At 39.0% G+C, this 27,611-nt stretch overlaps 1 protein-coding gene and 1 pseudogene across 1 annotated transcript in view; one reads left to right on the forward strand and one right to left on the reverse strand.

Annotated features, from left to right (window-relative positions):
* Positions 1–1,226, forward strand: part of LOC102815206 — a 21,327-nt pseudogene extending 20,101 nt beyond the window's left edge.
* CCDC171 (coiled-coil domain containing 171) overlaps positions 1–27,611 on the reverse strand; it is a 399,920-nt gene that overhangs the window by 336,783 nt on the left and 35,526 nt on the right. The window contains exon 6 of the mRNA XM_006864480.1: positions 9,082–9,228. Within this exon, the coding sequence (XP_006864542.1) occupies positions 9,082–9,228 (147 nt within the window). The remainder of the gene's footprint in view (positions 1–9,081; positions 9,229–27,611) is intronic.

A 27,611-nucleotide genomic window follows, 5' to 3' on the forward strand; every position in this document is an offset into this window, starting at 1 on the left:
AAGGGAGAAGAGCAGAGTACGGGACCCTACACAGAGAAACAGTGACACCAGAGGTGCTGACGTGGAGAGATGGAGCGGCCGTGGACTTTAAACCCAGAGAGGGAGAGGGGCTGTGTGCTGACAACCAGGGGCAGGCTTGCAACCAACCTTTGGTTGGTTCATGATGCATGGAGGGGACTGTAACCATGGCAACGAAATGACATATGATAGAACGAATGTAAAACTAGTGTTCTGCCATGTAAACTATCACATAATTCACAATAAAACATTTAAAAAACAAAAACAAGTGAAACCGTTTCTACCTTTACGATAATGGCACTGGTATTTATTTTACTGTGCAGGTCAACCAAAGAGGCAAATGGAACATTTAAAAAGTACTTACTATATGGCAGTCGCCACTTGTCTGTCAGTTTGTCGTAATGTGGTGGCTTGTGAGTTTCTGTGATGCTGGAGGCTAGACCACTGGTATTTTAAATACCAGCGCAGTCCACCCATGGTGGGCAGGTTTCAGTATAGCTTCCAAACTCAGACAGACTGGGAAGAAGGAGAGGTGGACTACTTCTGAATGTTTACCCACTGAAAGCCTTATGATAAGCAGCGGAACATTGTCAGATAGAGTGACGGAAGATGAAGACATTATGAATAGTCCATAATATTGTCAGATATAGTGCCGGAAGATGAGCACCTCAGGTTGGACTGTCACCTGTAAACCTGGTCCCCCTTCTCTCAGAAGCTGCCGTTTCTCAGTCACACATGCACAATAAGCTTCCTTACAGAAGCGGTTTATTGCAAAGCAATAGTATACTTCAAAAAGAGAAGTGGGTCTGTCTCTGAGAGTGGAGAAGACCCTGTGGGATTGGAATGTGCTGGCTTATAAGGGGACTGGAGCTCCTCCTCCAAGGGTGGGCTAACCCATGTTGATTAGGGGGACTGGTGTGTTGACTCTGGTTAACACCGTCTTTCTCCTACCAGAGCTATCATGGTGATTTCCATGGTGACTGTAAACTGTCCTGGTGCCCGGGGGTGTGACTGTTAGTATTATAATGACATAAAGGTTAATCTAAGAGCACAGTTACCCTAGTGCACGTGAGCCTCACTCTACTTCTGGGACCTGACGTGAGGTTGCAGATGTGCACAAGCCACATCCCTGCCACCTGGGCACCATCTGTGCCCTGAACCTGTTGTCCCTGCCGAGTGCTGAGAGCCCCTCCCTGGAGGACTCCTGAGGACCTGTTCAGCTGGCAAGAAGCTTTTAGTGGTGGTGGAGCCCATGTCAGGGCTTGACAGGGGCCTCGGCTGGCTGGTTCGGTGGGTTTCCAGATGTCCTGTGTGGTGAGCTCCTCTGAGTGGGAGGATGGCCAGTAGGAGCCCAGCTAGCAGCTCCAGGTCCCTGCTCCCTACCCCACCGCCCAGTCACTCCAGCACAGCTGTCTTTACCCGCCTGACACATCACCACGCTTCCATTGAAGACTGCATTAGAACAAAGGGGCTGCAGCTAAAAACAGTGTGAAAATCACTAGTGCTCACTACCATTTGAGTTGTAAACAAGAAAACTTCAGCCGGACTTAGAGTGGGGTTGGATAGAGAAGTTCCATCGACCCCATCTGGTCCTGGTGTTTCCATTGCACCTGGCTGTTGCTGCTCAATGCCTCAGTTTCTCCATGTGTAAAAAAATGGGCATTGTTCTGTGAACCTGGTCAAGCTCTGAGGATTGGATGAAATGATATAGCTAATACCCATAAAACTGTCACCTCCTCTGTTTCTTTGTACACCTGCACTGTTTTGTAATTAGCAATAAACCTTTTATATGCCCCCCAAAATTAAATGGAATGCATAAAGTTTGATACCCTAGGTATTAGTAAACTGAAGTGGACTATAATTGGCCATTTTGAATCAGACAATCATATGGCTTACTATCCTGGTAATAACAAATTGAAGAGGAATGGCATCACATTCATCACCAAAAAGAACATTTCAAGATGTAACCTGAAGTATAATGCTGCCTGTGATAAGATAATACCCAGACACCTACAAGGAAGACCAGTTAATACCACTATTATTCAAATTTAAGAACCAACCACTAAAGCCAATGATTAAATTGAAGAATTCTACCAACTTCTTCAGTCTGAAATTGATCAAACATGCAATCAAGATGTATTGGTAATTACCGGCAACTGGAACGCGAAGGTTGGAAACAAAGAGGAAGAAACAAACAGGAGTTGGAAAATATGAGCTTAATGTTAGAAATTATGCTGGAGATCAAATTTGCAAGATCAATGACTTCTTCATTACAAATATCTTTTTTAAACAACATGAAAGAAAACTGTACACATAGATCTCAACATACTGAAATACACAGGAATCAAACTAACTACATCTGTGGGAAGACACAGTAGAAAAACTCAATATCATCAGCCAAAACAAGACCAGAGACAGACTGTGGAACAAACCATCAATTGCTCATATGCAAGTCCAGGATGAGCTGAAAAAATTAAAATAAGTCCAGTAGCTTGAACAAATCCTACCTGAATTTAGAAACCATCTCAAGAACAGATTTGATGCATTAGACACTAATGACCAAAGACTAGAAGAGCTGTGAAATGACATCAAGAATATCATACAGGAAGAAAGCAAAAGGTCATTAAAAAGGAAGAAAAGGTCAAAATGGGTGTCAGAAGAGACACTGAGATTTGCTCTCCAGCACAGAAATGCTAAAATGAATGGAAGAAAAAGGAAGTTAATGAGCTGAACAGAAAATTACAAAGAGCAGATAAATAGTATTATGATAAAATGTGCAAATATCTGGAGTTAGAAAACCAAAAGGGAAGAACATGTTCAGCATTTCTCAAGGTAAAAAAAAAAAAAACTGAAGAAAAAATTCAAGACTTGCAAGTCCATGGGCAAAATATTGAATGATGCTGAAAGCCTCAAAAGAAGATGGAAGGTGTACAGAGTTTATACCAAAAAGACCTGGTCAACGTTCAACCATTTCAATAGGTGGTATATGATTGAAGGACCCTGCTTCTGACCAACAAAATAGCACTGCAGCTACACCAAGTGGCACTGAATATAGTCCTGCTTGGGCTTCCAGTCTCCAGAAAGCTTAAGTCTTTACTACACCTAGAGACCCTCCCCCTGTTTCAGGAAAATCTCCATAACCCCACCCATTGGAAACTCACCAGAGCTGTGCCCAGGACCACAGCGCCTTAAATACCTCAATATGTAAGAAACAAGCAGGCTCTTGATCTCTTTTGTTGACTTAGAGTACCCCCTCCCAGGTTTACTCTCAATAAACCTGCCTGCTGTTGATTTCTTATTCCTTACAACGATCAAGACCTGATGGTGCGGAAGGAAGAAGTCCCAGCTGTACTGAAGGCACAGGTGAAAACCAAGGTTCCATGAATTGATGTAATAATTATTGAAATCTTTCAACATATTGATACAGCACTGGAGGTGCTCACTCATCTATGCCAACAAATTTGAAAGACAACTATGGTCAACTGACTAGAAAAGATTCATATTTGTGCCCAACAGAATGTGGAAATCACCAAACAGTATCACTAATATCACATGCAAGTAAAATTTTGCTGAAGACAATTTAAAAATGCCTGCAATAGTATATTGACAAGGAACTGCCAGAAACTTAAGCCAAATTCGGAAGAGGATGTGGAAGTTGGGATGTCATTGCTGACACCAGATGAATGTTGGTTGGAAGCAAAGAATACCCCAGATATGTTTGTTGTTGTTGTTAAGTGCAGTTGAATCAGTTCTGACTCATAGCGGCCCTGTATAGTTCGCTATGAGACAGAACTGACTCATAGGAACAAGTAGTGGGTTTGAAATGCCAACCTTGTGGTTCATATTCCAGTGCTGATCCCACAGCACCACACTACTGCTTTATTGACTATGCAAAGGTTTTTGACTGTGTGGATCATGACAAGATATGACTCACATTGTGAAGAATGGGTATTCCAGAATACTTCATTGTTCTCATTAGGAACCTGTTCATAGACCAGTGAGTGCTGGTGTGGTACTGCAGGATAATGCACTGGACCACAAAGTCAGTTTCAACCACAAGGTCGGTGGTTAAACCTACCAGTCACTCCTTGGAAACCCTATACAGGGTCACTATGAGTCAGAACCAACATGAAGGCACTTAACATCATAGACCAAGAGGTAGTTGTTCAAACAACAACACAGACCAAGAGGTAGTAGTTCAAACAGAACAAGGGTATACTGGATGGTCAAAGTCAGGAAAGGTATGTACCAGGCTTGTATTCTTTCACCATACTTATTCAATCTGTATGCTAAGCAAATCATCCAAGAAACTTGATTAAATGAAGAATGTGGCATCAGGATTGGGGGAAATCTCATTAACAATATTGTATCATCTCATTAGCAATTATAATTGCATCATAGTATACAGATGATACAATATTGCTTTCGAAAGCAAAGAGAACTTAAAACACTTACTGATGAATATAGAAGACTACAGTCTTCAGTGTGGGTTGCACCTCAACATAAAGAAAACAAAAATCATCACAATAAATAAATCCTGGACCAATAAATACCATCATGCTAAATAAAGATACCAGGAGCTCTGGTAGCGTAGTGGTTACAAATCAGGCTGCGAACCTTAAGGTCAGCAATTTGAAACTACCAGCTGTTCCGCAGGAGAAAGATAAGGCTTTCTGCTCCCATAAAGATTTACAGCCTCGGAAACCCTGTACAGAGTCACTATGGGTCGGAATCGACTCGACAGCACTTAACAACAACAACAAATATAAAACTGAAGTTGTCAAAGACTTCATTTGCTTGGACACAAAATCACCACTCCTGAAAGCAGCAACCAAGAAATCAAATGACAAATTGCAACAGGCAAATCTGTTGCACAAGACCTCTTTAAAATACTCAATAGCAAATATATCAGTTGAGGACTAAGGTACGTCTGCCCCAAGCCATGGAATTTTCAATAGCCTCATATGCATGTGAAAGTTGGACAATGCAGAAGAATTGATGCATTTGAGTTATAGTGTCAGAGAGGAATAATGAAGGGACCACGGACTGACAGAAGAACAAACAGAACTGCGTTGGAAGAAGCACAGGCTGGCATGCCACCCTCAGAAGCCAGGATGGTAAGACTTTGTCTCTCATACTTTGAACATGTAATCAGGAGGGATCGGTCTCTGAAGAAGGACATCATGCTTGGTAAAGTGGAGGGTCAGCAAAAAAGAAGTCCCCCAATGAGATGGATTGCACAGTGGCAGCAGCAATGGCCTCAAGTGTAACAACAATTGTGAGGATGGCACAGGACTGGGCAAGTGTTTCCTTCTGTTGTGCACAGCATCACTAAGAGTTAGAATTGACTTGATGGTACTGAGCAACCAAGAACATATGTCAGATACCATGCTAGGTCTTTAGCCATTATTCCAAAGCCTGAGGAGTTCTGACACATAAAAGCATTTGCATTCTAGGTACTCAGGGGAAGACCTGTCTGTCAAGGATGGAAGGTCACTATATGCCTTTCTCTACTGTGAATTACTATTTATTTGTAACCTTTTTAATGATTATCATATTTGTTTTCAGAATCTTCTAGATTATCTTATGAAAACAGGCCCACTTAACTTAGTCTTTAAAAATAAGGAAGAGCCAAATGCATAAATCGTAAGAGCTGTGTGCAGTCATCTTGACCATGGTTAACTGTGTAATTGTGAAGGTGGGGTTGTGCAATTTTGAAGTCACAAAGGATGGCAAGAATCAGAGCCTTAACAGACGTATGAACACACTGAAATAACTACAGGAATAACCTGGAGGACACAGTCATCTTTCTTTTCGACAAGGGATAAATAATGAGGTAGATCATGCAGGCAGATTATGAAACAGGTGAATTTTAAAAGAAGCTTTATCCTGAGACTATGGCCATTAGACACCCTTCAGGCCCAGAACTGAGCTTATCCCTGTGCATCAATTTTCAGCTAAAAGGCAAACATTTAAGATGAACAATAACATCAGGGAGGTATGCATTTATTAGAACGATTAAGCACTTGAAATCAAAAGGGTGGCATTTGTCCAGAGACAAAGCTCAGAGTAGGAAGAGATAAGAAAGGAGGACAAACAGAATGGTGATGCAGGAGGAAGTGACAAGAGTGCTGCTGCATTTAGGACTGGAATCAGTGTCACAAAACAAACTGTATGAACTGCTGAAGGGAGAGCCAGTTTGTTCTGTAAACTGTCACCCAACTCATGGTTTAAAAAAATGCTTTATTACTGTCAGGTATAATACAAGAAACCACCGATAATAAAAACTAGACATTTCAAGAACAGAATTTATAGATAACAAATTCTGAACAAGTAATAAATTAAGTTTGTTTTTTTAAAAATCGTCTTTATGTTTTCTGGCAATAACACTGCAGTAGTTAACACAGTTTTAAAGGAACTTAAATTTTTTAAATACATTATGAATAGAAAAAGTTACATTTAAATTAATAACATTTACAAATACGCCATATTTATAAAGTAGGTAGTGATTTCATCATTAATTACTTTATAATTAATAATCAACACAAATGGGACTATAGCTATAAAGAGATTAACTACATGAGGTTGCCTTCTTGGACAATTAAGAAAGTGAGAAACATTTTTTTCTATATTCAGTTGGGTCAGCATACATTTAGAGAGAAAAGCTACATTCTACTCTTCTTCGTGTTACTGTAATATAGAAGGTGATTGACAGAAGCAATTCAGAATGTATTTATCAAGACTGCTCTCTCTCCACCATAATCTTCATGGGTTTCTTCAGTTCTCTCAGAATTAGGTTTGCATCTTCTCTTTTCTCTTTTCTTATTGAGTTAAGCTTATTTCCCATGATAATAAACTCCCCTAGTTGTAAAGAGGTTTATAAAAACCATGGATATTTTTTTTCCAGTTCACATTTCCCATGGTCCTGTGGTATCCAGCACCACATTTATAAAATTGGATTGGGTAGCATCTTTTCTTTTTTTTTTTTTTAATCTAAGAAACCATTGATTCGTGTTAAGATGATTAAGCTACACAATAGCATACAGCTTATCAAATAAAAAATATATATATATAAACCCCTTTGGCAGGCACATAGAAAAATCACCTTTTCATGAAAAACAAGTGTTAAAAAGCTTCACTAAATTTTTTTTTAATTTACAAGGCTAGATGTCTATCATGTTAGTTGTTTAGTCTGATATTACTAATATAGAATAATGTGTTGTATTAAATTAAAAACTCAGCAGTTTTCCTCTTTATTATTATCCTATCTTAACCTAATCCTTTAAAAAAAAAAAAAAGGTACCTAGAATTTCCAGTAGCTAATGGTTCCACTGTGGCATGTAAAGCCAGTATAAAATACACTACAGATATTTAACTGCTCATCTATTATGTCACTATCTGGTCAAACAGTTGATACAAATGATATTCAATATTCAAAACTGTCTATATATAAAGGCTCATAGATTAGTCAGAGGGTTATATACTGTGATAGTTAAGGTTTTGTCAACTTGACTGGGCCAGAATTTAGTAGTTACGATGTAATAATGGTCCGTGAAGAGATCTAATAGAATGGAATCATAGCATGGTCGCTGGAATATAGGCCCTGACCTGGTGAAATTACTCCGTGTGCTGTAAATCCTCACTTTTCAGATGTTAATGATGTTGAATGCAATCTACAGGACTGGGTTGTATCTTAAATCAATCTCTTTTGAGACCTAAAAGGAGACAGAAGTAAGCAGAAAGGGAGGGGTACAACCACCACGAAAGGAGAGAGAGGAGGGGAGTTCATTCTTTAGACCTGGGTTCCCTGCACTGTGTAGCTCCAAGATTCAGGGGAAACTGGTAAGACACATGGAGAACATCAAAGAATACCAGGCCTACAGATTCAGGGTAAACTGGTGCCAAGACACATGGAGAACACAAGGACTACTGGGCCTACAGATGCTTAAAGAGGCAAGAACCTTTCCCTAGAACCAACAAAGAGGGAGCCTTCCCAAGAGCAGGTGCTCTGAATTTGGACTTCTAGCCTCCTAAACTGAGAGAGAATATAGTTCTGGTTGTTAAAGCCATTCATTTGTGGAATTTCTGTTACAGTGCTATAAATAAAACTAACAGAAAATGCACTCTAAGAAATTTAACAGCTCATCCATTATGTCACCATCTGGTCAAATACTCAATACAAAACATATTCCCTTAGCAAAGTTTTGAAAGTTGTCTACATATGAAGGCTCATAGATTATAATGTGCCTATTTGTACAATTCTTAGAAGTAGACTATAAAGATACATTGCTTTCTAGAATATATTACCGTCCAGTAACGTAAATCCCCGTCACTACTCTTCTGTAATAAAGATTCCCAAAAGAACACTGTAAGCCAACAGTCACTATTTTATCATTAAATACTCTTCATAAATACTTTACTATTTAAATTATTTAAATACTCTTCATAAATACTTATTTACCTAATAATGGTTAGAAATTGTTACATTCGAAACCTGCTTGATCTATTGAAATATTTCATTTCTCTACAAAGAACAAGGACATTTTTCAAAACCTGAAAAATTAACAAATAAATTTGATATCTCTCAAGGTAATTACCAATATCATTCACTCATTCAAAACAAAGGCATATTTTCATTTATAAATTAATGTTCCTTTTTCATCTAAGTCTTATACAGAAAGGATTCCAGGCAAAAAAAAAAAAAAAGTACACATGATTCAAACAACAAATTAGAATTCAATACCTTTTTTCACTTTTGACCTTTTTATACACTAAATATCTTCCTGGGTTGCTTCCTCAACCATATCGTGTAATCAGCTACCCTCAAAGTTCCTAAATGCCATCAGAACTGTCAAATTACAAACATTTAAAAAATAAGGAAGTAAAATACAAAAGAAACTACTCAGATTCAAATATTTTTCAAAGAAGTCAAATATTCAACATAAATCAATGCCCCCCCTCAATATTAACTTTAAGTTCTTGCTGCAGAATGAAACTTTCTCTAGCCTTAAATTATGGGAAGGATGACATATATGTGTGATTATACAGAGGGAGAAAATGCACCTCGAATTCTTTTCTCAGGCGTTCTTCACGTTGAGTACTGAAGTCCAGTTCACTGGTTTGTCTCCGTAAGAGGTCAGAGCACTCCATGTGTTCTCCCTCCAGCTTTTCAACTTTCTTGTGCATATTTTGTACCGCATTATCTTGTTCCTGGAAGACAATTTATTTTCACATCAATAAAGTTTATAGAAGCCAAAGTGACTCAGCGTTATTCTGTAGAAGGCAGGGAATAACTAAGTCTATGTTTTAATATGTTAATAGTTAATTTATAGAAGCAAGCTGTCTGCAAAAATTCCTCCAACAACATGTCAGACTAGACTGTGTTAAAAAAAATACTGCAGCAGCAATGGTCTCAAACGTAACTACAATTGTGAAGATGGCCAAGGACCAGGCAATGTTTCGTTCTGTTGTGCATAAATAAGGTAGGTCACTGTGAGTCAGAACCAATTCAATGGCACCTAACAACAACAAAGAAGTATTACAATTTTTTTACTCTGACTAATATGATACATATAAGATATGAAGAAAAGATTGAAGTTGTCAAGGACTTCATTCTTCTTGGATCAACTATCAACACTCACGGAAGTAGCAGTCAAGAGATCAGAAGACGTATTGCACTGGGCAAATCTGCTGCACAGGAACTTTTTAAAGTATTGAAGAGCAGAGATGTCAGCTTGAGGACTAAGGTGCGCCTGACCCAGGCCATTGTGTTTTCAATAGCCTCATATGGATGCGAAAGCTGGACAGTGAATAAAGAAGATCGTAGAAGAATTGATGCCTTTGAGTTGTGGTGTTGGAGGAGAATATTGAAAGTGCCTTGGACTGCCAAAAGAACCAATAGATCTCTTATGGAAGAGGTGCAGCCAGAGTGCTCCTTGGAGGCCAGGGTGGCTAAGCTTCGTCTCTCCTACTTTGGACATATTGTCCGGAGGAAACAATCATTGGAGAAGGATGTCATGCTGGGTAGGGTGGAGGGTCAGAGAAAAAGAGGAAGACCCCCAACGAGATGGATCAGCCAGGTGGCATCATTGATGGACTCAAGTGTGGCAGCGGTAGTGAGGTTGGCCCAGGATCGGACATTGTTTCGTTCTGCTGTGCATGGGGTCGCTATGAGTCGGTTCCGACTCGATGGCACCTGACAACAACAACAACAAATATGATACAATTAAAAAGATGTCTAGCATACTTATTGCTTTTGTTGTTGTTAAGTACCATTGAGTTGGTTCAGACTCATAGTGGCACTGTACAGGGTTTCTGAGGCTAAAAATCTTGGCAAAAGCAGAAAGCCTCATCTTTCTCCCTTGAAGTGATCTGTGAGCTTCAACAACCAACCTTGTGGTTTGCAGTCCAGTGTTTATCCTAAAGATCCACCACGATTCCCATATAGCATACTATGAATACGCATAATACTGTGGTGCTGTAGGATAAACACTAAACTGCTACCTGCAAGGTTAAACCCAACAACTGTTCCTTGGAAACCTTATACAGGGTCGCTGGGTCAGAACTAAATCAATATCACTTAACAACAGCAACTATATATATATATACACACACATATATAATTCTATATATACAAGTATGACATATATTATAGTATAATGTTTGGAACACAGTGGCTCTGTAGGAAAATGTTGGACTGCTAAACAGAAAGCCAGCAAGTGGGAGAATGAGGAGACTTTGTGCTCCCACAAAGATTTATAGCATCAGAAACCTTACATGGAATTATTAATTACATCAAGTCAAAACCACCTAGATGGCACATAACATCTAGTGTTATGTGTAACAGATATTATACTATATATACAGGAAAGGAGCACTGATAATGTTGTAGAATAAGCACTAAACTGAGAGCCACAAGGTTGGCAGTTCAAACCAACCAGCCACTCCAATGGAGAAAGACGAGCCTTTATGCTCTAGTAAAAAGTTACAGCCTCAGAATCCCTATAGAGGATCACTGAGTTGGAACAGACTTGATGGCACCTAACAATTATATATATATATATACACACACATATATGAAGGAGCTTCAAAACATTTATGGAAAAATGAAATTAGACGTTAATGGAGAGAAGCAGTGAGATGGTGGACTAAGCTGTACTGCAGCACAGACCCTCTACAGCAGATACAGATGCAGAAGATAGTGCTGGAACCCTGAGCTTCAGATACAGGGACAGAGAAGTGGACTAAATGCTGACTAGCAGCAAAAGCTCAACAGACTTTCAGACCTATGCCAGGGGACCAGACAAGAAACAGTCATCTCAAACTTCTGGAAGCAACTTTAGAGACAAGACAGTGGTTCAGTAGTCCAGAGGCATCCTGGTGACTCGAAGAGATAAAGGTGTAATTTTTTATTGTTTCCCACACTCCCTCACCACATACAGCCCCAGGGAAGCTCCCACTTTCTCAGGGTCAAAGCCTCACACTGGGAAGCCTAGTAATTGTGAGCCCCATCAAAGTGAGTTGGGCACTATCCACACAAAACCCCGGCACCTGGATTCAGATGAGCCCTGCTCCAAATTGTAGAAGTGGCCCTGGCAAGCCCTGGACTAGCTACCACAAGGGATAAAAAGAAGAGAGAGATAGACAGGTGATCTGTACTGGCTGACTAAGTGCACAGTGGCCACTTTGAACTTTCGTGGGCAGCTTGGTGGCGCAGAGCCATAATAGTTACTGACAGAAAGAAAGAGGACTGTTTATTGTCTTGTGCCCCACATTACCTTGGTGCCCAGAGACATGGCCAGTCCCTACCCACGTACACCATCAGCGAAAATCCTGCTCTCCAGTGGACAGAACTACATGGTGATGAACTACACAGTTGTGAGCCACATCAAGGTGAGTAAGAAGCTATGCACCCCAACCCTGGATTCAGTTAAGGCCAACTCCAGACCTGCAGAGCCAAATCTGGCCAGCTCTGGATTACTGGGAACTCTCACCCCCAGCTATCCTCTCAGATGGAAGTCCTTGATCCCAGCTTCTGTAGGGTCTGCATGAACTATTTCCAGATTGGGTGCCCAGAAAAGAAAACACCAAGGCCTACAGGAACATCACCTAGCACTGACTGCCCCTGTCTCATTCCTTGCCCACCCACCACGTGGTTCCAATAACTAGCAGAAGCCCCTGGTTTTCTCCTGCCTGCTGGGTCTGCCATCTGCCCTGGTGTCTTCTTTTCTTGGGTTGTATTTGTTTATTCTTCCTTGTTTTATATTCTGTTGCTTTTAATCATTTCTGTCTATGCTTTCATTTTTTCCTTCTCTTCTTCTGTTTATCTTTCCCCTCCCTAAGGAGCTCTAGTAGCATAGTGGTTATGAATTGGGCTGCTAACCTCAAGGTCGGCAGTTCGAAACTACCAGCTGTATCATGGGAGAAAGATGAGGCTTCCTGCTCCTGTAAAGATTTACAGCCTCAGAAACTCTGTGCAGGGTCACTTTGAGTCGGAACCAACTCCATGGTACTTAACAACAACCATGTGGCACTGTGGACTAATGCATCAGACTGCAAAGTCATTTGAACTACAGGGTCGGTGGTTCAAGCTCAGCAGCTGCTCCTTGAAAACCCTATACAGGGTCACTGTGGGTCAACAGCACTTAACAACAACAACAACCATCCCACTTCTTCATCTTTGTTTCCTGTTGTTTCTTTGCTCGTGACTTTTCTTTACTTGACTTTTCTTTGCTCTCTCTTTTCTTTTACTCATCCCTCTCCCTAATTGCGTTTAGTACGTTTTCTTTTTCTTTCTTTTTATTTTCTCTTCTGTGGCTTTTTTTCCTCTCCCTCTTTTCTCTTTTCAGTTACTATATTCTTATTTTAGCTGTTGCCTGTATTTATTTTTCTCCTTAACTGTCCTGAGTTGGGTTTTTTTTGGCTTTTTTTTGCTTTTGATATTATTTGCTTGGTTCATTTTTCATTTTTTTTCTTTTATATGTATCTTTTCTTTTTTTGCCCCACCCAAGGGGGGGAAACATCCAAGCCCATAAAGCCCAGGCATGACCATACCCTCTGCAACCCTGTCCATTGGGCAAGAACTAATACCAGCTGTTATCCACCTGGTCAATGACAGCCAACATCAGCCACGCCCATCCTAAGCTGAGCTGCATGAATGGCAAACAGAACAGCACATATGCGCCCATTCTCCATCACACCCAATCAAATCAACGTACAATTATATACAAATACAATGACATCAAAATGTCTCAGAAGCAACAGAAAATTTCTGTTCACAGAAAGAAACAAGACAGAATGATACAAACAAGTGACTAAGAGGCCAAGAAAGAAAATGTTATTGTGGGAAACAAGTCACTGGAACTCCCTGAAAAAGACTCAAGAAAATGATATTTAGGTACCTTCAAATGATTGATAGAAAGGTCACGGAAAACAAGGAAAAAATTAGGAAAACACTACAAGAACAAACACAGAATTGGAGGCAATATAAAACCTGTAAATAGACTTCTAAAAGATTAATATTAAGACTTCAGAAGTAGACAATAATTGACAGGATAAAGGAGTAGATTTGAATCAAAGAAAGCCACAATTAGTGAGCTTGAAGATAAATCTCTCAAAACTAGTAAGCTAGAACAATCAGAAAAAAGAAAAAATACAAAATCTAAGATTCATGTGCAACACCATGAAGAGGAAAAACTTATGGGTAAATCAGAATTCAAGAACAGGGAGAGAGAAAGAAAACCACAGAAAAAAAATAGTCAAAGAACTGTTGGAAGAAAACTTCTCTAACATAATGAAAGAGGAGAAGATATGTAATCAGGAAAGCTGAACAAACACCAAACAGGATAGACCCCAAAAGAAAAAAACCAGGCCATAATATAATCAAACTCTCCAAAGTCAATGACAAGGAAAGAACCCTGAGAGCAATTCAGGATAAAAGGAAAGTTAGCTACAAAGGAGAATCAGTAAGACTAACAGAAGCATATGCCCAGCAAAACGTCCCTCAAATAGGATAATAAAATTAGAACACTTCCAAATGGAAAATAAACAGAAATTAAAAGAAACCTTAATAACCAGACAAACTTTAGGAAATATTACTAAAGAGAGTTCACTGGACTAAGAATCAACAGCAACAGATAACAATCTGAAATTGACATACATGGAAACACCACCCAAAACTCAATCTAGACAGAAGTATTCAAAGAAAAACAAACCTACACAACTGAAAACAGGGAATCAGCGAAATCAATGTATAATGTAGACAACTACAAAGCTAATACGGGAAAGTATCATTTCAGAACTTCCAAATGGTGGGGAAGTCAAGTAGATTTAAAGATAAAACACTTTTAAACTGGGAAAGAAATTAATAAATTAAAGGGTAACCTCAAAGAAAATTAATACATCTTCCATCTAAATAGGAAAAAATGAAACCATAAATATTTAGTATACATTAACACAACAGCAATGAAGAAAATGCACAAACAAAGTCACTCAGCATCAGTAGCATGGGGCGGGACATGACGGCAAGCTAGGCAGAAAGGCTGTGCAGACCCTCTTCAGCAAAAATCTAGAAAACCAGATTAAACAGATCCCGAGGGCAGTCCCAGAATGCTGAACCTGGAATAAAAGGGTTAATAGGTGGATCGAGTGCTTACCAGGAGAAAGATCTGGAACAGAAGCAAGAAAGGATTTGGGACAGCCAACGTGTCCTGCCACAACCATTTTGAATGGGAATGAATGGACAGACAGACGGACAAGAGAGCAGAAACCTGGCAGTGATATGCAGAAATATACGTGTGAATACTTTTCATTCTTTCTTTTGTTCTTCCTTCTCTTCTTTCTTTCTACTCATTTCCTCTCTGGTAACCAGAGGTGGGACTTGGAAGAGTAGACACTCCTAGGTAAGGTTCTGCACCACATAGAGGGTTTTACAGCCTGTGTGCAGAGAATATAGCCATAATAAATATCTATCTCCCAACAAAAGACCCCAAAAATACATAAAACAAACCCTAATAGAAATGTGTGTGTCCTGGTGTGGCACTGTGGGTTAATGTGCCAGACTGCAAAGCCATTTGAACTATAAGGTCAGTGGTTCAAGCTCATCAGTTGCTCCTTGGAAACCCTATACAGGGTCGCTATGGGTTGGAACCGAATTGATGGCACTTCACAACAACAACAAATAGAAATGAAGAAAGAAATATAATACAATAGTAGTGCGAGATTTTAATACACTACTTTCAAAAAGGGGCAGGGCAACCAGAAAGAAACTCAACAGACACTGAGGAACTAAACAATGCAATCAACCAACTTGACCTCATAGATTTGTACAGAAAATTCAACCCAACAACAGCACTCATTCATTTACAGTGCACATGGAACATTCTCCAGAATAAACTGTGTTAGGCCACAAAAAAGTCTCAAGTAAATTTAGAAATATCAAAACACTACAAAGCATCTTCTCATATCACAATACTATAAAAATTAGAAATCAACAATAGGAAGATCAAGTAAAATAAAATCAAATACATAGAAAGTGAGTAATACCCTCTTTAAAAGCTACTGGGTGGCAGAACAAATATAAAGTGAAATTTTAAGATTCCTAAAAACAAATGAGAATGAAAAAATAATGTACCAAAACATTTGGGACACAGCATAAGCAGTACAGACAGGACAATTTATAGCAATAAATGTACACATCAAAAAATAAGAAAGAACCAAAATCAATCCATTAACACAACATCTCCAACGATTAGAAAAAGACCAGCATACTAAACTTACAATCAGCAGAAGAAAATAAATAATAAAGATTAATGCAGAAATAAATGAATTCGGAAACAGAAAAAACTATAGAAAGAATCAACAAGACAAGAAGCTGGTTCTTTGAAAGGATTAATAAAATTGACAAACCATTGACAAATCTAACAAAAGAAAAGAGGGAGGAGAAAACACAAATAACATGCATAAGAAACCACATGGGTGACGTCACAACAGAACAAATGGAAATAAAAAGGATAACAGAATACTATGAAGAGTTGTACTACAACAAATTTGAAAATCTAGTGGAAATGGATACATTTTCAGAAAAGCACGACCTACCTAAACTTACAGTGAAGTAGAAAACTTGAACAGACCAATAACAAAATAAATTGATTAGGTCATCAAATAATTCTCAACAAAAAAAAGTTCAGGCCCAGATGGCTTTGCTGATGAATTTTACCAAACATTCAGAGAAGAGCTGACTATTGGACTAATAGTTTGACTACTCAAACTATTCCAGAATATAGAAAAGGATGGGAATTTTTCTAATGCATTTTATGAAGCAATATAATCCTCATACTAAAACCAAAGAAGGACATCACTAAAAATAAAGAAAATTAGAAACCAATATCCCTCATGAACATAGATGCAAAAATTCTCAACAAAATCCTAGCCAACAGAATTCAACAACATATTCAAAAAATAATATACATCATGGCCAAGTGGAATTCATACCAGGGATGCAAGGATGGTTCAATATTAGAAAAACAATCAATGTAGTCCATCATATATTTAAAAAAAAAAAAAAAAGAACCACATGATCATATTGATTGATGCAGAAAAAGCATTTGACAAAATGCAATTTTGTCATTCCTGATAAAAATACTTAACAAAGTAGGAAATTCCTCAACATAATTAAAAGCATGCACATATACAAAACCAATAGCCAACCTCACTCTCAACAGACAGAAACTGAAAGTATTCCCTTTGTGAACAGGAACTAGACAAGACAGAAACTGAAAGCATTCCCTTTGTGAACAGGAACTAGACAAGACAGAAACTGAAAGCATTCCCTTTGTGAACAGGAACTAGACAAGAATGCCCTTTATCACCATTCCTATTCAGTACTGTGTTGGAAGTCTTAGCCAGAACTATAAAGCAAGAAAGGGAATTTTAAGGCATCCAAATTGGCAAAGAAGAAGTAAAACTCTATTTGCAGATGGTATGATATTATACACAGAAAATACCAAAGACTAACCAAAAAGAAATTATTGGAACTCATTGGAAGTTTCAGCAAAGTGGCAAGGTACAAGATCAACATACAAAAATCAGTTGGATTCCTCTATACAAATAAAGAAAGCTCTGAAAAGGATATTAAGAAAACAATACCATTTACAATATCCATCCAAAGGATAAAATATTTAGGAATAAATCTAGCCAGAGAAACAAAAGACCTATACAAAAACAAGTACAAAACACAAGGAACCAAAAGAGATTTACAAAACTGGAAGAATATACCATGCTCATGGATAGGAAGAATTAACTTGGTGAAAATCTCAATACTACCCAAAGCAATCTACAAATATAATGGAATCCCAATCCATATTCCAATAATATTCTTTAAAGAGATGGAAAAAATTGTCACAAACTTTATCTGGGATGGAAAGAGACCTCAGATAAGCACAGTATGTTTAAGAAGAAGAACATTTTTGGAAGTCTCTCACTCCCTGATTCCAAAATTTATATGAGTATAGTGGTCAAAACAGCCTGGAATTGATACAATGAAAGCTATACAGATCAATGGAACAGAATTGCGAATCCACATACAGTCAACTGATCTTTGACAAAAGGCCGAAAAACATTAAATGGGGAAGTGATAGTCTCTTCAATAAATAGTGCTGGTAAAACTAGAAATTGATTTGCAAAAGAATGAAATAAGACCCATATCTCACATTTTATCCACAAACTAACTCAACATGGATTAGAGATGTAAATGTACATTCCAGAACTCTAAAGATCATCAATGAAAACATAGGGACAAACTTAAGGGCTCTAAAACATGGCATACACAGACTATCAAACATGGCAAAAAAAAAAAAAACACAAACAATAGATGACTAAATAGATGACTGGAACATAATAAAAATTAGAAACTAATTTGCATCAAAGATTTCACCAAAAGAGTAAAAAGGAAGCACACAGACTGAGAAAAAAAATTTGGCAATGACATATCAGACCTGGAACTAATCTCTAAAATGTATAGGGAACTAAAACATCTCTACAAGAAAAAAAACAAATAACCCAGTTAAAAATGGGCACAGGAAATGAACAGACACTTCATCAAAGAAGACATTCAGACAGCTGGCAAACATTTGAAGGAATGTTCACGATCATTAGCCATTAAAGAGATGCAAATCAAAACAATGAGAGAGATGGAGCAGCTAGGGACCAGGAGGAAGAGGGCCTGTATGCTGACGACTGGGCAGGGCAGGCTGGTAGAATGCACCCTTTTGTTGATTGGTGATACGAGGAGGGGAGGGGATTGGGGATTGTAACTGTGGCAATGAAACAATATAAGATAGGATGAATGTAAAACTCATGTTCTCCCATGTACCCATGTAAACTATCACATAATTCACAATAAAACTTAAAAAAAAAAAGCGATATCATCTCACAATAGCAGTAACAGCGAAGCTCAAAAAAAACAGAGGCAACAAATGTTGGTAAGGGTGTGGAGAGACTGAGACACTCCTAAATTGCCGGTGGAACTGTAAAATGGTTTAACCACTCTGGAAAGCAGTATGATGCTTCCTCAGAAAGTTAATGGAAATGCCTTATGACCCAGCAATTCCACTACTTGGCATATATCCACAAGGAATATAAGCCAGAACACAAGTAGGTATATGCAGAGCAATGGTCATCGCAGCACTATTCATAACAGCAAAAAGATAGAGACAGCCTAAATGCCCATCAATGGAAGAATGAATAAAAAACTTTGGCACATACACACAGTGAATACTATGCTACCTTGAGGAATAACGATGAAGCTGCAAAACACCTCATAGCACGGATAAAACTTTAGGACAGTATGCTGAGTGAAAGCAGTCATTCACAAAAAGATAAATATTGCATTAAGACCATTAATGTAAAAGCAATATGTCGTTTGATTTCTTGACTGCTGCGTCCATGAGTGTTGATTGTTGATCCGAGCAAAATGAAGTCTTTTGACAACTTCCACCTTTTCTCCGTTTATCTGAAGAAATCAGTTGTAACACACACAAAAACCCACAGTAAACTGATATAATCAATTCACACCTATCCTCAATGGATTAAGTGTGCCAGCCAAGAGACAGAGAGCAACAGAAACGCTAAGAAAGCAGGATCCTTCATTATGCTGTCTACAAGAGACACACATTACACACACAGACAAAAATATTATTAAAACTCAAATGAAAGAAAAAATATATCAAGTTATAGGAAATTAAAAACAAGCAGGAAGGGCAGTACCAATTAGATACTGATCAAATAAGACTTCAAGGCAAAAACCAGCATAAGAGAATAAACTACATTATTTTATGATTAAAAGGTCAATTGAATATGACGTCATAACCGTATCTATGTTCCCAATGAAAGAGCCTCAAAATACATAAATGAAATTCTAATAGAATTGAAGAGAGAAACAGACAACTCCTCAATAATAGTGGTGTTGGTATAAGTGCCACTGAGTCAGTTCTAATTTATAATAAACCTGTATATTATGCTTTTACATAATATATTATTGTCCTTCGAAAACCTAATACGTATACATAATGTTTATGTATTAGGTTTTCAAAGGAGCGGCTAATGGGTTTGAACTGCCAACCTTGTGGTTAGCAGTTCAGTGCAAATTTAATACACTACTTTCAATGAAGCATATAACAATTAGGAGACTCAACAAAGACACAGAAGAACAAAACAACACAATCAATCAACTTGACCCCAAGATTTATACAGGGTACTCGAACCAACAACACTAAACACATTTGTTTCCAGTGCACATGGAACATTCTCCAGAACAGACCATCTGTTAGGCCACAAAACAAGCCTCAATAAATTTAAAACATCAGAATACTACAAAGCATCGTTTCTAACCAAAATGCTATAAAATTAGAAATCAAAAATAGAAAGATCAAGGAAATCAAATCATGATCCAGGAGACAGAGATGTGACACCAAATCACGACAGAGCAGCAGCAGATCCAACAACACAGGACAGAGTGGTGGGTTTCCTGGTCCACAGGGTGAGTACAGCTGAGTGCCTTTAGGCCAAAAGTTCACCTGTGTTGTGGAGTGCTTGTTATTGTTATTGTTAGATGTCACTGTGTTGGTTCCAACTCGTAGCACAATAGAACAACCCGCTGCTCTGTCTTGCACCACCCTCACAAATGTTGTCATGCATGCTTGAGCCCACTGCTGCTGCCACTGCGTCAGTTGACCTTGTTGGGGGCCTTCCTTTTTTTAATGACCCTCCACTTTTCCAAGTATGATGTCATTCTCCTAGAATTGGTCCCTCATGATAATGAGTCCAAAGACAGAGAAGCAAAGTCTCACCATCCTGGCTTCTAAGGCATACTTTGGCTGTACTTCATCCGACACAGATTTGTTTGGTCTTCTGAAAGTCACTATTCTTCTTTGACACCATAATTCAAACACATTAATTCTTCTGTGGTCTTCTTATTCATTATCCAACTTTCACATGCAGAAAAGATGATTTAAAAGACTATGGCTTGGGTCAGGAACACCATAGTCTTCAAACTAACATCTTTGCTCTTGAACACTTTAAAGACGTCTTCTATAGCAGATTTGTCAATACAATATGTCATTTGATTTCTTGACTGATGCTTCCATGAACATTGATTCTAGACTGAAGCAAAATGAAGTCCTTGACAACATCAATCCTGTCTCCATTTCTCATTATTTTATTTATTGCTCCAGTTGTGACAAGTTTTGTTTTCTTTACATTAAGGTTCAAGTATTTCAAGTCCTCTTCACTACCAACAAGCAAGGCTGTATCATGTGCATATCACAGGTTGATAATGAGTCTTCCTCCGATACTGAAGCCATGTTCTTCTTCGTATAATCTAGCTTCTCAGACCATTTGCTCAGCAAGCATATTGAGATACCGAGTAAGTATGGTGAAAGATACAACCCTGGCACACATCCTTCCTGATTTTGAAGCATTCTGTATCTCCTTGTGCAGTTTGAATGCCTGCCTCTTGGTCTATGTACAGGTTCCTCATGAGCACAACTTGGTGTTCTTTAATACCCAATCTTCACAATGTTATCCATGTTTGTGATCCACACAAACTCAATAAGCACAAGTAAACATCTTTCTGGTACTCCTTGATTTCAGCCAAAATCCATCTGATGTCAGTAATGATATCCTTCCCTCCACGACCTATTCTGAGCCAAACCTGAATCTCTGAAAGCACCCTATCAATGTACTGCTGTAACTGTTTTTGAAGTATCTTCAGCAAAAATTTTAATTGCATGAAATATTAATGATACTGTTAAATGATTTCCACATTCTGTTGGCCACCTTTCTTTGAAATGGACACAAATACAGATCTCTTCCAATCAGTTGGCTAGGTAACAGTCTTCCACATTTCTTAGCAGAGATAAGTGAGGGCCTCCAGCACTAAATCAGTTTGTTGAAACATTTCTATTTGTATTCTGTCGATTTCTGGAACCTTGTTTTTCACCAATGCCTTCAGTGCAGCCTGAAATTCAATCTTCAATATCATCAGCCCTTGATCATACAACACCTCTTGAAATGACTGAACATCAACCAATTACTTCTGGTATAGTGATTCTGTGCATTTCTTCCATCTTCTTTTGATGATTCTTCCATCATTCAATATTTTACCAGTAAAATCTTGCAACATTGCAAAATGAGGCTTGAATTTTTTCTTCAGTTCTTCCAGCTTGAGAAATGCTAAGCATGTTCTTTCCCTTTTCTAACTCCAGGTCTTTGCACATTTCATTAAAATACTTTATACTTTGTCTTCTCCAGCTACCCTTTGAAATTTTCTGTTTGGATCTTCTACTTCCTCATTTTTTCCATTCACTATAGAATCTCTATGCTGGAGAGTAAGTTTCTGAGTCTCTTCTGATATTCATTGTACTCTTTTCTTTCTTTGCTGTCTTTTAGATTATTTTTTGCTTTCTTCATGTAAGATGTTCTTGATGTCATCCCACAACTCTCCCAGTCTTCAATAATTAGTATCTAATAATTAGTATCTAATACGCCAAATCTGTTCTAGAGGTGGTCTCTATATTCAAGTGGGATACGTTCAAGGTCATATTTTGGTTCTTGTGGACTTGTTTTAATTTTCGCCAGGTTCAGCCTGAACTTCCATATGAGCAATTGATAAGTTGATCTTCCTACAGATGTAATCAATGACATCTGTAGGAAGAGACAATGATTCTTTTGCATTCCGTCTGGTGAAGGCCATGTGTATAGTCACCATTTATGCTGTTATTTAAAGATATTTGCAATGAAGAAGTCATTGGTCTTGCAAAATTCTATCATGCTATCAGCATCGTCTTTATCTTTATTTTATAAAAATTTATAAGTCATATTTTCCAACTATGGATCCTTTATCTTTCCAACTTTCCAATTCCTTTCACCAGCAATTAATGCATCTTGATTATATGTTTTGTCTGTTTCAGACAGAAAAAGTTGTTAGAATTCTCCAATGTTATCATCACTGGCTTAAGGGTACATTTGAATAACAGTAATATTAGCTGGTCTTCATTTTAAGCATACAGATATTATCCTATCACAGGCGGTAGTTTATTTCAAGACAGATTTTGAAATGTTCTTTTATTCAATGATTGCAACCAATTCCTCCTCAGTTTGTCATTCCGGGCATAGTAAACCAAGATTGTCCAATCTGAAATAACATTACCAATCCATTTCATCTCACTAATGCCTAGGATATTTATATTTATGTGTTCCATTTAATTTTTTGATGACTTTCAGTTTTGCTAGATTCACACTTCATACATTCCACATTCAGATTATTAATGGATGTTTGCAGTGGTTTCTCCTTTTTTTGAGTTGTGCCCCATCAGCAAATGAAAAGTCTTGAAAGTTTGACTCCATCCATGGCATTAAGGTCAATTATACTTTGAAGAATGAGCTCTTCTTGCCCAGTCATATTTTGAGTACCTTCCAACCTGAGGGGCTCATGCATATCAGACAGCTTCTGCGGCCATTCACACGGTTTTCAGAAAGTTGAGTGCCTCCAGGCACTTAATCAAGGGAGCTACTGACTCAGGGAGATAGAATTTAGTGCCATAGGCTGAAGCTACTTAAGATGGAGTAAAGTAGCCTTTGGACATTTATCAACAGCACTAAAAGAGCTTTGCAATGTTAGCCAAACAGGGCAGAGGCCAGGGGGCCTTGCAGCAGAGAGGTTGAAGCTCACGGAGAGTTGTACCTGTCCATGAGACTGAGAAGCGGCACTGTGAACCACAGAACTATATCCTGAGCATTTCCGATCCTGATTTGTCACCTGTTAACATCCTCGGAAACCCTGTACGGGGTCGCTATGGGTCGGAACCGACTCGACGGCACTTAACAACAACAACTTCCCTAAGAAACCCCATAATCTAGAGTGTGGTCTGTGAGTTCTGTGTGGCCAACGTTCTGAGGTATCAAATCCAGCAGAGAAGCAGGGAATGCTGGGAAGGGGCGGCTGGAATTAGAATTGGTAAGGAAGGTTGGAGGGTATCTGACCTCTGCCTCATACGAATCAGCTTGGGATGATGTAGAGTTTGAGTCTCTTAAACCCTTGTGAAGTTAGAGGAGGTCAAATGCTGCCTCCATGCCATCTTTACACTATATAAAAACTTGAACAGTAATACTCATAGTGGAGTCCAGTATGGCAGGTTGGGCTAATGCACCAGACTGGAAAGTCATCGAACTGCAAGGTCGGTGGTTCAAGCTCACCAGCTGCTCTGTGGAAACGCTATACAAGGTCACTATGGGTCAGAATCAACTCAACGGCACTTCACAACAACAATGCTCATAGTATCATTATTCATAAGAGCCAAAAAGTGGAAAAAAATCAAATGACCATCCACTGATGGGTAAATAAAATGCAGTGTGTGCACACAATGGGATACTGTCTAGTAATAAGCAGACATGAAGTACATGCTACAACATGGCACGACCTTTAAAGTATCTTGCTAAATCCCCCTACTTACTATATATCCTCCCAAGATAAGAGCCACAATACAAGCAGATACATGCAAGCACATGTTCATCACAGCACTATTCACAATAGCAAAAAGATGTAGACAGTCTAAATGCTCATCAATGGAAGAATGACAAATAAGCTTTGGTACACACACACAATGGAATACTACGCATTGATTAAGAATAACGATGAATCTGAGAGACACCTCATAACATGGATGAATCTGCAGGGCATTATGCTGAGTGAAACTGGTCACTAACAAAAGGGCAACTATTGTATGAGAACACCTTTGTAAAAACACAATGAATGGTTTTCATGCTAAAAGAAACATTCTTTGATGATTGCCAGGGGTGGGAGGGAAAGGTGAGAAATTAACTAGCTACAGGGTGACATTGGCATTGGTAAGTACCGTGGAGTCGGTTCCGACTCATAGTGACCCTGCATAGGGTTTCCGAGGCTGTAAATCTTTACAGGAGCAGAATGCCTCATCTTTCTCCCACGGCAGGGTGACAGGGAAGGCAATATACAAGAGGGAGGTTGGCAGAAGAATGATGAAGACAATTGAAGACACAGGGATAAATGCAAGGGTTTTAGGGGACACAACTGTGCAATAACAGTGTTCTATAGGTTGATACATGGCCAGATACATAGACTGAATGGGTATGGGAGGGAGAGTGGGAGTATCCCCACAAATGTATTTGCTGCAAATACACCTGTGAAGGAGGTGGAGCATGTTGTTGTTAAGTACAGTAGCGTCAATTCCGACCCACAGCAACCCTGTATAGGGTTTTCAAAGAGCAGCTTGTGAACTTGAACCACCGACCTTGCAGTTCAAATGACTTTGCAGTTGGGTGCATTAACCCATAGCACCACACCAGGACTCCAGGGTGGAGCATACAGAGGGGAAATGACGAAAACGTATTGTTGCTGTTGTTGAGTGACTCATAGTGACTCTGTATAAGGTTTCCAAGAAGCAACTGGTGAGTTTGAACCGCCGACCTTGTGATTCAAACCAACCTTGCATTCCAGTGCTTCATTTCACAGCGCCACACCAGGACTCCTTAGATATTACCAAATATCTACGGCAACAAGTTACTACGCTGACCATAGTCTCAGGGGACACCAGGGTCAGTTGGCATTACGTAGTCCATAAAGACAATGTTCTACGCCTCACTTTGCTGAGTAGCAACTAGGATCTTAAAAGATCATGAACAGCCATCTAAGGAGCAACTGCTGGTCTCTCCATGTACAGAAGAAAGTAGAATGATGGAAACTGAAGATGCCTATTAATCAATTAGTCTAATGGATGAATGTAACACGTGAACATCAGTCTCCGTGACTCTGAGACCAGACGAACCAGATGGTGCCCAGCTACCACTACCAACTGCTCTGAGGAATACTACATCAGACGATCCTACACAGAGTAGGGAAAACATGGAAACAGTGCAAAATTATTTAAAAAGAGAGAGAGCGAGAGAGTGGTTTTACTAGTCAGAAAGAGACCGGACCAGATGAACCAAGACTATGGCCCTCAGCCACCCTTCAGGTCTGGAGCAAAAGTCACCCTCATGGCCCCATTTTCAGCCAAGCAGTAGAGAGGTGTGTAAGGGGACAACACCGTTAGTAAGGTCTGCTCACCATGATATATATGGTCAACCATTCAAAAAGGGGTAACATTTGCCTGGGGACAAAGTACAGAAAGGTGGGGAAGAAGGATGGAATAAAATCAGAACCACAGGAGGAAGTGTTGTGACTTGGAGGGGACTACAGTAGTTGAAAAGAAACAAAGTGTACGATTTGTTGAAAGTAAAACAATAAATGTACTCTGTACACCTTCACCCAATTTGAGGCAGGCAGACCTGCGGAAATAGGTGCTGACCCCCATGTCCCCCAGGCTCATAGCTCATTCCGGGAACAAAGTTCACATTCCAGGAAAAAAGCCTCCTGTGATTCCCCAGGCTAATGTCCTGTTCCTGACCTACCTCTGGGAGGGAACAGAGCCCGGAGCTAATGTTCACCTACTTCCGCTTCGGAAACTGCTAGCTTGTATGCTCATACATCCTTCCCCACCATATGTTTGAACCAACCAATCCCAGGTAGCCCTGTGAAGCTGCTGGCCCCCGCTAACCAATCCCAAATGAACTCATATATGCACCTCCTTTCCCTATAAAATATCCTCACACAGAGAAGACTGAGCTCAGCCTCTGGATACGAATCCACTGAGCCATGTGGTAGCACAATAAAGTCCTTCCTTTATTACAACCCGCATGGCATTGGCAACTCCTTCAGAGCAACTCCAGTAACAAATTCACAATAAAAAGTTTCCAAAATATTCATGCTAAATGAAAGGAGCCAAATACAAAAGCCTACATATTGCATGACTTAATTTATATGAAATGTCCAGAATAAGATAACCTATAGAGAAAGAAAGTAGATTATTATTAGTCTCTAGGGACTGGACAAAGAGTGAACAGGGAGCAACTACTAGTGGGTGTTGGGTTCTGGGGGGTAATGATAATGTTCTGAAATCAGAATGGAAATGATGATGGTTGCACAACTCTTACTATACTAAAATTCTCCTGAACTGTACACTTTAAAAAGGTAAACTTTAAGGTATGTGAATTATAACTCAATATATCCTCAAAAAGATAAGGCAAAGCAGCATGCTGTAGGGGAAAAAACAAAAGGAACATTCAGAACCCAAAACATAAAAATATAAAAGCAGAAATAAAAAACAGATCAACTGGTTAGAAACTGAAATTTATAAAATATCCAATAAAGTAAACCAAAATAAAATCAAAGGTTGGGTAGAAGAGATAATAAAGTTAGTGACTCCATCTAGAACATCCAATATTCAACTAATTTCAGAGTGTGGCACAGTAGGATAAACACCCGACCTCAAGGTCACTTAAACTACAATGTCAGCAGTTGAAACTCACCAGCTGCTCCTCAGAAACTCTATAAGAGTCACTATGAGTTGGAAGTGACTCAACAGCTCTTAACAACAAGTGTGTTAAATGTTGGGATGCAAACTGCAAGGTCGATGGTTCGAACCCACCAGCCATACTTCTAGGGAGAAAGATGAGGCAGTCGGTTTCTATAAAGATTTGCAGCCTCACAAACTCTGTTCTATAAAGTTGTGATGAGTCAGAATCAGTTGACAGAAGTAAGTTTTAATTATAAAGGGAGAAGAGATCATTAGTGAAATGCAGTTGTGTTGTTAAGTGCCATCGAGTCTGTTCCGACTCATAGCGACCCCTGTACAGGTTTCCAAGGAGCAGTTCATGGGTCTGAACTGCAGTGTTTACCCTAAAGTGCCACACCAGCACTCCACTTCCTTCAAGAGTTCTCCATTGTCATAACATCGAGTGCAGGTTCCCTAGGCCGAAAATACAAGACCCTCCAAGATTTGACCATTATTGATCTTTTAAAGAGTATTTTTCCCTTCATCTTGGGTTATACAATGAGCTCTAAGCCCCTAACCAACATGAACTACAAAGAATTTCCAGAAGACTATGCATTTCTCACTCATCTCTGCCAAGAACTTTGGAAGAAAACTGTCTGGCCGACTGATTGGAAGAGATCAATGTTT

Source organism: Chrysochloris asiatica, unplaced genomic scaffold (genome assembly GCF_000296735.1).
Source record: "Chrysochloris asiatica unplaced genomic scaffold, ChrAsi1.0 scaffold00065, whole genome shotgun sequence".
Lineage (NCBI taxonomy): Eukaryota > Metazoa > Chordata > Mammalia > Afrosoricida > Chrysochloridae > Chrysochloris > Chrysochloris asiatica.